The 12,513-nt window shown below is 39.7% G+C and overlaps 1 protein-coding gene across 10 annotated transcripts; it reads right to left on the bottom strand.

The window, feature by feature from the left end:
- Positions 1-279: 279 nt before the first annotated feature.
- LOC116263959 (auxin-responsive protein IAA32-like) lies at positions 280-8,141 on the bottom strand. 10 transcript variants are annotated; one of them, XM_050080387.1, is made up of 6 exons: positions 8,020-8,141; positions 7,300-7,558; positions 4,184-4,741; positions 3,899-4,084; positions 3,091-3,585; positions 2,560-2,963 (listed from the first exon to the last, which is right to left on the bottom strand). In XM_050080387.1, exons 3-6 carry the CDS (start codon positions 4,284-4,286, stop codon positions 2,890-2,892), a joined length of 858 nt encoding a protein of 285 aa, XP_049936344.1. In that variant the 5' UTR covers positions 4,287-4,741; positions 7,300-7,558; positions 8,020-8,141; the 3' UTR covers positions 2,560-2,889. The 10 variants fall into 10 exon arrangements, with proteins under 10 accessions (XP_031499661.1, XP_049936349.1, XP_049936344.1 ...); XM_050080389.1 differs by having other exon boundaries at positions 7,300-7,565; positions 8,020-8,131; XM_050080386.1 differs by having other exon boundaries at positions 7,988-8,114.
- Positions 8,142-12,513: the final 4,372 nt, after the last annotated feature.

Here is a 12,513-nt window from a genome sequence, read left to right as displayed (position 1 = left end):
CAACCATTGCTCGGTTCGGTGAACCATGATGGTCTGCCATGATACCAACACTCTGCTCATCAGCTCGACCGGTACTCTGTCGACCTGCACAAGCATAATGTCACTAGCTTGATCAAGCTGCTTCACAAATGGTGATAAACGTCCAACCTGGTGCTAATTTGGAATCTCTTCCCATGGCCCCAAAATGCTACTTAGAATACTCCTACGTTGTGACAAATTAGTCTCCGCAGAGATGAGCGTGTCAACTGCCAACAAGTAAGGAATAATTCAAAAAGAACCCTAAAGCATTTCATCCATCAACTTCAAACTTTTTAAACAAGTTTCTTGAATTAAAAGTGCACATCAGAAGTCTGGCTGAGAACACAGAGTCATGGCAACCAAGTTATTGAGTAGCATTTTCACAGCATTACATCAAACGAGGAATTCATCACTTCCGCATAATCCTCAGCCTCATTGCATTCTGCACAAATTCTCTGCACAATAAATAGCTTTCTATTAGTTGAAGAAATCATCCATGCCGATTTACCACAAGAAATTGTATAACAGGTATACTTTTCACTGCTGTCGTATACAACGAAAAATTGAACGTAGCAACCATCTATGGCGAAAAAAATCCAAGTTCGGGGGTACCTGTGCAGATTTTAGTGGATTTATCAATAATTACTTCAGCTTTGAAATATTAGGAATAGACGCTTCGATTTAAACTATCCAGTTCCCAAAAGACCTGCTTATGTTAAAGTTCCATAGGCAGTTGGTAAGCGGCTGGGGTTGCAGGGTTGGTGAATGGAGAAGAGCAGCGACTTTGAAGATGAGCTTCAAATTCCTGAGAGGACTCTTAGATTTCACGAAGAATATGGCGGTCGGATCTGCATAGTTTCAACAAATGAAGCACTAGTGCCAAATCTCAGACAATGGTTAGAAGGTAGAAGATTTTGGCAGGAGTGCAGTAGAATTCTTCTTCCTGCTGACGGAACAAGTGTTGAGAAAGGGTTTGCGGGTTGTGGAAATGGTCTTATCGTAAAGGCTAATATCACTAGGACAGCCGATTTTTCTGTAGATCATGTCTGATTTTGTGTGTGTGTATGTATAAGCAATGGTATCACTTCTTATGCAGCCTGCTGGGAAGCAGTGGTACATATATATCACTTATTACCTAGACAGTATAATGAAACTGGTCGTTTTTAATTATGTCAGATCTCTAATTCATTTTTTACTTCGTGTCTCGCCATTCTCCTGCTAAGCTTCACCCAGGCACCTATGATTCGAGTCAGTAAGGAAAGTTACCTACCACGCACAATGACCCTAGGGTCGAAAACTGCATCAGCATCTAGAGTGGGTTCAATGTACCGTCAACTTACTACTGCATTCCCTCACCATAGCACAAAGGCATAGCATCCACCAAAATTAAATCGACGGCAAAGGTCTTCACTCAGCACCATGCAATGCCCCTTGGGCCTTGAGCACCCAGGCACCTATTAGTGCTTTTGACAATATAAAGCAATCAGTTCAATATGTTAGGCATGCACTTCTTATCATTATTGAGTGGGAGACATGGCGGAACCAGGGGACCGACGGGTGTCATGAACCACACTTCCAATATATATATATATATATATATATATATATATAATTTTAAAAAATTCATTTACTTCCAATGAAAATCTATATAGTGGCCCTTTTTAAGGGAAAATCCTAACTCTGCCCTAATAAATATAAATATATATATGTATATATATAAAGAATGTTTTGGTGAAGATAATTTTTTTTCTTACTTAAATAATGTTCTTTAATAATAAAAAATAAACTGCTGTTAAAACATCAAAATTTTGATAATAGAAATATCCTTTTTTTTTACATAATTAAACTAAAGCGTGATTGATATTAAATTAATGTTTACAAAGACAATAGAAAGTTCATATTTTGTTTAGAACACTTTCTAACATAAATATAAGAGGTCTGGTTTTATCCCTTACCCAAGTGGTCATGTATCTACCAATCACTCATATAAAAAAAGTTGGTATATGCATCTAATCAAGCATGCCCTAGGCAATGCATTGGGTGGATACGATTAAACATACTACCAAATACAATAGTGTGTTCTGAGAAGCCAAGGATTTCTTCATTCAAACTTGCCCAGAAAACCCTACAAAAATTATGTATATATATATATATATATATATATATATATATATATATATATATATATATATATATATATATAGTAATTGGTACATCTCAGGTGAAGGTGAAGGACTAAAAACCAGACTTCATGGACTGCTAAAGTAGTTTTTTTTAGAATCTAACTGTATACGTATGATCTTAAGAATATCTTGATGATAATCATACACTAAGTCAACCATTTTTTCAATTAACCTGTTTTCGTAGTAATAAAAAAATAAACAGCTCTTATGACATCAAATTGTTAATAGTATAAAAAACAATATTCTTCTTAAAAACAAGTTGAACTAAACACATATCGTATGTTGAATTAGTATTTATAAACACATTAGAACGTTCATAAGTTATTTAAATTAATTTTTAATAAGAGTTTAAGAGTTTCGGTTTTCCTCCTTCACCGGGGTTGGATTTGCATTATATCAATGTGCGGCAGACCGTCGCAATAATGACCGAGCACCATATCTATAGATGCATCCAAATCTGCAATTTGCTTCGGCTTGAATGCCACAGGTTTTGTTTTACCAATGACTGTTACCGAGGGTTTAAATCAGATCTTCATCCATAGCTAGAAGAACACCATGACCTTGCTGACACTGAGCACAGTGATGGGTAAGGTAAGCAAACGGGACCGGCTGTCTGGGAAGTGCCCATGTGGGGCTCGGCAGGCAGACAGTCGAGAATGTGCAGAGAAGACAAGCGCTGCAGTCACATTCAGGCATTTACCATGCCCTGGCCCGTTAGGTAGGGGTGTCTGGCCGCGTCGCTCCACCAATTTCTTGATCGACCTTGAAAGTATGGAAGGGACGTCGCCGTCGTTACAGAAGAGAAGGAAAAACATCTACACATGAAGAAGAAAGAACCGGCAAGACTTAAACACTGGAAAGCATGTTGTCTTTTTAACTTTTTACTTACATTTTTTCCTCATGTAAGTAAGGTGTGGTTGAAAAGCCAATTCCAACCCATGGTTGAGGTGAAACCGTTTCCTGTTATTTCTTTCTCCATGCCAATGAAATTTGGAGAAAGTGATCAGTGCTCTTGTGAAAGAGTCGGAATAGATGTATAGTGTTGCAAGGGTATATAGGGTGTTTGCTGTTTTGAGTCTTGACAACGAAAGGGTGTGTACTGGGGACTTCACAGAGCAGCTTCCCTGAATTAACTTCAGCATACCCGTTTCGCAGCATCTTACATATACATTCCTGATTGCTGAGCTTATTTTGTGGGAAAGTAATGATGATAACCAAAATGAAGATACGATAACCATGGTTGAAACCAAAGATTTGGGAAGGAAAACATACTGCCATGAGAAATTACTAATGGGCATCCAATCCCCAGTGTTTCTGTCCTTGTAAACCAGCGAGAATGAAGAATCTTGATCCAGCAACCGTAGACCAGAAGGGCTATGCGTTCCTGCGGAAAGTTATTCATGAAAGTGTGATCATCTTGGCAAAAAGTTTGCAAAGGGTGGACGACTCTGCCTCTTAAATTCACAATGAAATGAGATCCTCAGGTCATCAACTGTATAATTATAATAGTTCAGTACACAGCCAAATTAACTTGACTTCGGCTTTTTAATTCACAATGAAATATATTGTAACATCAGCGACTCCAGAGTTACAACAGTTCATTCAACAGTCAAATCTTACAGATCTAGTCAAATCAATCAATGCTCAAAATGTGAACTTATTCCAAAGGCATGGACACAAAGTAAGATGAAACATACCAAACATCTTCTCCAATTCAAGTGCCAGGCCAGCATAACCAGCATAATCCATGACACATATCTTCCTACCAATTCCAATCTCATCCATATTAACCTTCACAAAGCCACTTCCTCGCGTGCTCTGCTTTCCTGCTTCTTCTTCAATCCCTACCTCAAGGTTGACCATCGAGGCTTTTTTCTGTAAGGCTGAAACAGGGCACCAAGCTAGTCATATGGTTTCCAAATGTATTTGTTAATATGAAACTCAGGACAGGGTTTTGATGACAAAGAATGTCAGAAACTGACCTTGTTGAGGTGCATTAGCCTCTTGTTGCAACCAACTTCCTAGTGACAGGCCCAGATCAATGGTTGCTTCATTGCCGCCATAACCAGAGACAGAGGGAAGCATTTCGGTGAAATAATTGAATGGGGATACTATGATCTATCAAACTCTTAAGCAAAAAAACCTTCAGATTTGCTAATGTGGAAGACATATTTATGCATTCACAACTCACAAGTACATCGTTCTTTTTTCCAATAACTACTAAATGCATGCACCCTTGCAGAAAAATTCTTGCGCATCTGAGGCAGAATCATCATGGAAGGGTGCAATAAAGTGAAAAGGCAGAAGGACCAGCAAAGGAATTGACCTACAACAATGAAGGCCCATTATCGATTATTGACTGAGAAGCACAATATCCTTCCCATGACGCCAAGACAAAGGGGACCTCAACTTTATGACAGGTAACATGTGGCCACTAGAGGAAAGGAACGAGCTCCATTAACCCTCCTCAGGGACTCTATGCTCCTTCGCAGCAGACAGGAAGAGCAGACACTTAACATTGATGTTAAGACTTGCAGGATCTGAAAAGACAAATAAAAGCATGTTTGACAAAGCATTTGTCCAAGAAAATAAATGGCCTCAATAATAGAAGATGGTGGTCGATTTTGGGTTCCCACCATAGAGAGCATATGGGATATTTTGACATAGAACTAAATGAAACACACTCGCCTGCAGGTGCAAACAAATTCTTACAATACTCAGAAAATCAAGTGACGCTGCTTCCTACCTGGACCTACGCTATATCCTGACTTATACTGATCATTCTGCCATTGAGAGAGGCAGGACCCCATGGTGACAGAATTATGCTTTAGTTCCTTCACATTTACTTCGTATTAGACATATTTGACATAAAGCCAGTCCGACTCTTCAGCCTCATCAACCTTCACTTTATCTGATCCATGTAGCCTTAAGGTTGATGTTCAATTCTCTTTTAGATGCTCTAACTTTCATGAGTAAAAGAGAAATTGTGATAGTGCTCTATATCTATTGTGTCATTACAGTGTTGATGTGGTCATATGCCAGCTGGAAAAAATTAAGCAGAAAAGAATGTTGATGAGAGAGAAAAATCTGGCAACGCCATACTGACCTCCAATTTCTCTGTGGAGACGCCATGATAGAGTCATATTTACTCATGCTTTATGCTTTGATATCGATGAAGAAAGGAATATTTTATTATTCTTTTTGCCAAGTTCCTATTTCTGCATAGCGGGATTTGCTTCTCCCAAGTTCCATTACTATGCAAGTGTGCCTCATCAACAAGATGGTACATATTTTCAGACATCAGGTTTGAACTATTTCAAAGGGAAACTTTTTACAACACAATCTGTCCATGTACAATCATGTGATCTTGATGGCAAATGTAAGAACACCTCAGCCAGGATGAAACTAGCCAACAGAACCTCTTACCATGAGCATATTCTAAAATACTCAGCTCCTTCATGGTAAGGAAAGTCACATAAAATGAACTTTCAGGGGATAATTGTTCTTACTTAGATTTCACCTTTTTACCTCAACTATGAAACACTTCAGGGTGTGCATGGAATAAGAAAGCGATGACATGCTATGACCACATACCAAAATATTGACGAGCCCATGCAAATAATGAAATATAAGGACCTGAAAACAAAATCAGTCAGCAGTTGCTACTGGCTATCAGTTGCTATGGACTTCGATTTAGCACCAACTACCAGAATCGCTAAATAGTCGACCATGTCCAATGATGATTGAAACATAAACACAATTAGGAATTAGGTAATGAATTTAAACGACGGTTTTCTTAAAACACCAATGTGCATAAAGCAATTTTCATTTACAACAATCAACATGGTGAAACAAATATATTACATCTCATCCTCAGTTAACAACTTCACATAATTGGAATGTATAGAAAACTCTGCACTGGTTGGAAACCTCCCCTACCTCAGGTTCAACATATGGTAAAGAAGGAGACTTTGCAGATATAGGCTTATAGCGTTGGAATGGTGGAAAAACATTCAGGTACAACATTGTTGTAATACAGAATCACTAGAACAACAAGATTTTGCTGTTTTCAGAAGACGGACAGGTAGTTCTAGGTAGATGCTGTTCTGGAGCTATAATCAACCGATCCGCTGACTATATTTCCTCCCATCCTCCTTTCATTTTAACCTAGGTCAGATATAATAGCATACAGCCTTCGCGAATGGACAGAGCTCTCAGTATTTTGGCAGGGGCATAGATGCCACCAGTCTAAACATTAACAATGACGCCCCTTAAGTATTAATATTATCTAAATGTAGCACTTCCACACCCTTTCTCAGAAAACTTGGACTGTCAACTTTACGAGTGTGATGCTTGGACTCATCTGACTGTCAAACCCTGTGAATCAGTTTCTTACTGTTGAAAATTGTCTTTTGTTGAGATTCCAATTATATCTTGTTAACATTGCATAGTTTCTTGAAAAATAGACAGGATTACATCACGATATTGTTTAAAATTCGTCATTAAACTGTTTGAAGATTTTAGCATTTCGAGGAGAGGTTATGCAAGATTTTATTTTCAAAAATTCTTTATGTTTGTAACGTTATTTTTAGAAACGTCAACTATTTCTCCCTTTTTATTGCTTTTCTTACCAATAGGAAGATTTTTCCAAGATTCGAAAGCAAATAGATCACTCTACCTCCTTCTATGTGATTTCCATTCAAGTTGCCGTCAAGGACATTTACTATACCAAAATTGCGTAAGCTGAAACGAGTAAAAAATTCATTTAACTATAAGAACTACAACATCTTGCATAACTATGCAATGCCGTTTTCATTATCACGAATGTACGCCTTCAATTTGAAAAGAAGTCAACTAGCAACCAACTAGTAGAGCCAGTATTGTTGGTTTTCAAGCTTCTACAGTCTACAGTTTGATACTTCATCAATTCACATCGCCAAGCCACTCAACAGCAGCAAAATATTAATAATGTAGTTAGTATTTTTAGGTCTTCAAGAGGAATACCTACCGTTTACCCTTTCCACCACGAATAAACCAAGAAAAGGCAAAAGTAACTGTGTTAGCAAACTAAAGAATGGGAAAACAAAGGAGACGTTACCTCGAAGAAGCTCATAACGTTTACTACGGTCCACATTTTCGAAATTCTTGAATAAACCTTTCTGTATTTGCATCCATTATCATCTCGTCGACAGTACTTGCTTGCCACGCTTAAGAACTCATTCTTCATCGAGTTCTTCTCCACATTCTTGCCCAAAACTAGACCTCCCCATCAGTCTCAAGGGCCAAATAAGAATTTAGTTTAAAATTCCTAACCATAAAGGGCATCAAGCCGCTCGATTCGCAACTGCTGATGAAACCTGCACACTTAGCCAATAATGGTAGGTTAGCAGTGGTTTCATTACTGGGCCAAAGCATTTCTCCGTTTAAGGTATTTTTTATTCTAAAACTACGTTATACGAAATCTAGAAAAGGAAACAGTAAAAAATTTACATTCATCAAAACTCTGACCATTTTTATGCTTCACAAATGCAGAAAGTACGGATTATTTCACACTTCGCAAGGAACCCATAGAGTGATCTAAGATCGACAATCCATGACTAGAATTGAAAACAAACTCCCTAGATGCCCATTAGACAAGCCACAAATTAAATGCTTTTGGCAGTGCATGACTCATTCCTGCATGCTTTTGGCAGTTCATGACTCATCCCCGCTCTCTAGAAATGGTGGTTAATCAGCCAAAACCTGAAGAAATTGCTAGAAAGAAAGGGGGAAGGCGCTGAACCAACTTGTATCTTTGGTCCACAAATCTTCCACCCACCTCAACTGGCCTCATGAGAGAGAGCTTAGTTGTGGCGTTGGTAGTGGCAGCGCCATCTCCGCCGAAAGAGAGAAAGGGAGAGAGAGAGAGAGAGGAGGCAGGGCCACGTTGGTGTAACGGATCGGGCTGCCAAGGTCCAATCTGCATCCAATCTAGTACTACTATGCTTTGATCATACCAGCAAGGTTGTTAACGAGACATCCATTTTTTTTTTTAAGTAATTCATACTTGAAAACGTTTGACGAGTTATTTACTTACTTCCGGGGAAAGTAACTGAGCTCCGGCAGACAAAAGTGGATCATTTACAATACAAAAACTATATTGGGGATAGTTTTATTATGATAATATCTCGCCTCTTTTGACCATTCTCCTCTTCTCAGTGGTTGTTAATTATTAATTACTAAACTCAAAGCTAAGAAGCACATCCCTGGAGAAAATGGTGAACTGATACTTATTTCCCCGACGAGTTACGACGCCAGCAAAGGAACTTCAGAAAGTTAATTGTGGATAAAGAAGGTAATTTTCAAGCAATGAGGGGATCCATTAAGGGATTGGCTATATCAAAAATTACAATGGCGGAGACCGAGATTTAGAGGCGGGGAAGCATTAAGATAGTAGTTTAGAGTGCGCTATGTGAGACCATAGATCTTCCTTTGATTTCTCAGTGAAATTAGAATTAGGAGAGAAAGAAGTCATCCATTACCACTCTATTCATATGCAGGCGAAATCTCATTCCTGAATGCGAATGTTCCATGTGCTAGTGGCACTCAATTTCAGAAAGAATTTGTAGAAGAGGGTGTCATGTGACCCACTTGAAAACACAAAGAGGAAAGAAGATCAAATCGCGTGGGTGGTTCACCTTCCTAACATGAAACACTAACCAGGATGCAACACATGTTCTGGCTAGTGGGACAGTGAAAGGAAGATGGTGTTTCACCTTAAGATGGCTGCCCACCAGGTGAACCCACCTGCTTTAGACCAAGAGCGCTCTAAAATGATGTCAAAGGAAGCACTTGAGCAGATAATACGATGCTTCATCTGCCTCACAGAGTACATCGAATGTGAGATGAGAATCACTGGCGACCTCATTATTGATACTATACTGTTAGTACGTCATCCGAGAATTCCTAATTGGCTGGTTCTAAAATGTGGCGGACGCTATCAGATGATGACCTCAAACTTTTGTTAACAAGTTTCCATCTTGGCTTTGTAGTTAGCAAGAGAATGTGCTATCATGGCGACAAACTTTAGACATTTAAATTACCTGAAAGAATTGGATTTTGTGCCTTTGGGATCCTCTGTTCAACTATTCAACTACATCACGGGCTTGATGTTTATTTTTGTCTACATAAAGACTAATGGATGCATGTGATGTTAAAGCTTCATGGCGTCTCAATCATGGTGCACATTTTGCTTTATTCGTTGTCTGTATGTGGGGTTGATGGGGTAGTACTGCAGCTGTTCGAGTAAATGGTACTAGTCTTTCACATGTATGATCAGTACAGTAGGCATGGAACGCTGTTCATGCAGTATTGGAATTTAACTTCGGTTTTGTTAGTGCAGAAGACATTTGTTTTGTATCCTTTGTTTTTATGATGCTTCAAGCAGACTGCTCTGCAGTAAGATAGAACGGCTACCGAACGTTAGGCCGTTACTGCTCTGAAAATATCATCTTCAAAAGGCACGACATGAGTCACATGACACGATCTTTGCGCACAGTTCAAATTTCGGATCTGCAGATCGACATTTGGGAACCGAGGGACCAAATTAATCCACCTGCTTGAGCTCGAGTTGGTACTCGACTTGTTGTGCACCCTTATTTGAGTTTTTTTAGAAGCTCTCGGTATGTAACTTTGATAATATCGTTGAGTCTGAGATCATTCCTGCTAAAATGCAACTATGGCTTAAACTTGAGAGGATCTATGGAAGGTGCTTACCAATTAACTGGAATGTAATTCAGTGCTATACATCCCTCGAATATAGTTTTGCTTCTCCGAGTAAAAGAACTAGCTTGGAACACAGATAGAGCCTGCAGGAACTTGAGAATCCCAAAGTGTGATTCAGGCAGATCATAAGAAACCACAAAGAAAAAGTCAGAACTACCACCATCAACAACTCGATTTCCATCAAAAGGAGTGGTCAAGCCAACCGCTTGTGCTTTGCATTAACTCTAAGTCATGTCCTTGTATCTCCAAGGTTCTTACTTGTTTTGAGAATCGAGTCGATTCATGGTACATCCATCGGTGACATACTTGCCATCATTTGCAACCCAAAAAAATAACACTTAATGCAAGCAGTCATGGGCTTCAGACTTAAAACCCCTTGAATGTGAACCAACCTTGCCGTTGGCTAAGTTCATCAAGGGCGCAATAGGCAGATGGACTGGAAGCCCGGCACAGGGCTGATTACTGTCAGGCAGGTTTGCAGTCTGACCCTGGACCCATCTCCATATGGCTACTCTGTAGCCAGTACGATGTGGATTACCCATAGTAAGAATCATCATTTCAAGCCAGAAATCGTTGGACAGTCCCCATGAGATGCGTGCTCGGTCAAGTTTGGTTCTGAGTTCTGACCCAAACAGATGCAGAATGAACTCTTTCACGGAGGTCAGTACAATTGCCTGCCTGGAACGCGGATCATGGTTCGGTCTAAGATGACTCCGGCTTTGACCAGTCTCGTGCCGACAGTAAAAGGACCAGAGAAGTGCAAGTCATGGCTTCCTGAATCGGTGCCGTTCCCAAAATGGCGCCCATGTCGCATTTGCCTGTCGTTTGAGCACTGGCTGCATGTCTAAGAGCTAAAAGCAAAGTGAGGCAGCCATTCACATGAAGGTCAGTATCCCCACACATGGGGATAAACAAGAATCCTCTACACGGTGCTCAAAGAGGCTTTAGTGACTTTATTTAAATCAACACAGATGTTGTGACGCCAGTCGCAGTAGTTCTAGACGTTGTTGAGAGCAAGGGGAAGGGAGGGGGAGGGATCCTTGGATTCTCAAAACTAAGGGTAAGTTGCAGCGCACAAGAGAACAATATCATGGAAGGGCCAAACATGCAGAATGGTAGGTTTGAAACTAGAATTGGGGTTTCATTTCAACACTTTTATCTAATGCCGTTCTTCCAAGGTTCCCTTCCTTGGGAATGGGGATGAGGATGACCTTCAACTTTATGCCATAGAAAGGAAAGTAGAAGCCATCATCACTTGGCACCAGAAGTACCTAATCTTTGCAGCAAGCGGCCGATGGTCCTCGAAAGACCCTGTATTTCTACTCATTGCTTTTTCAGATGAAACATGCGTGCTGTTTTACCCAGCTTTACAAGTCACAGGATGCTTTCTGGCTCACACCACCGCATTGTTACTGTTATACTAAAGATGAGAACCATGCAGAAAGGCGCTAAGCTTTTGAAATGTTAACGAAGGCCCACTTAACCTTAAAGAGTTCACAACCAACAGCCACTTAAAGTTTTAAAACCAACTATGGTTAACTTGAAGATAAGAAGTCACGCTATAGCTTTATCCATCATAAATTGCGTTATTTGTTCCTAAACCATCATTCTCAGTCTTTGAATACTTTCCATCTATTATTTTTCAAGATTATTCTAGTCACTAACGGAAATTCCGTTCTAATTAGGTATTGTGATTTAAGCTATAGCAAAGAGAACCGTCTCAACTTGGTTGTCAAGAGAAATGGATTTTACCTCCATAAGTAAGCTAGGAACAAAGGAAGAGGTTAATCTTGTCTATAACCAAAACGCTAAAAGGTCAAGATTCCTTCAGTTGGAGAGCCCAACTAAAAGTCACAGAAGAGTACAACCTCAATAAAGTCTGCCAAAAGCCACATTAGCAAAAAGCTGTAACTTGCATTTGAGGCAAGAATTAAAGAGAGGAAGAGAGAGATTTCACTATTGTTCAATTGCTGATGACAATGTAAACTGAAAGCTCATTTCTACTTTCATTTTGCAATTTAAGGGTATAGTTATAATTCTAGCTGGCAAAATGATGGGTTTTACGAAACAAAGCTTACTTTTGTTCGTACGTCATCAATATGGCATCTCTTGGCAAATATGTTCACTAACTGCTGCTAATGAAAGTCAAAAGAGTCATTCACATGGACAAAGCTCGTATATCAAGTTGGTCTACTAGATTGCAAGTACCAAGAAGCCCAGCACCTAGATCTCATAAAATGAACTGTCCAGGCCTTCACGTCCTCACTGGCCCGGGGAATCTCTTGATACAAGCCCAGTCTTCAACAGTTTAGTTTCTGCTAACTAAAAAGGCCGTGCCTGTTAAGTCGTCCAAACTGGCTTCCACATGGATCACGTACAGCCAGCTTGGCCAACCTCAGCGGATCAAATCAGTTCCCAAAGCCACATGACAGTACTGCACGGCTGACTGTAAAACTGACCAGCCATCGAATATAAAACAGTAGCAAATTCATAATCTACAGTATAAGAAACCATTGTAGATGAACCAGCTAGGTGGTGATTTTGCATA

The sequence above is a fragment of the Nymphaea colorata genome, chromosome 11 (assembly GCF_008831285.2).
Source record: "Nymphaea colorata isolate Beijing-Zhang1983 chromosome 11, ASM883128v2, whole genome shotgun sequence".
Lineage (NCBI taxonomy): Eukaryota > Viridiplantae > Streptophyta > Magnoliopsida > Nymphaeales > Nymphaeaceae > Nymphaea > Nymphaea colorata.
The sequence above is the reverse complement of the archived record's forward strand: the minus strand, read 5'-3'. Positions and strand labels throughout refer to the sequence as shown.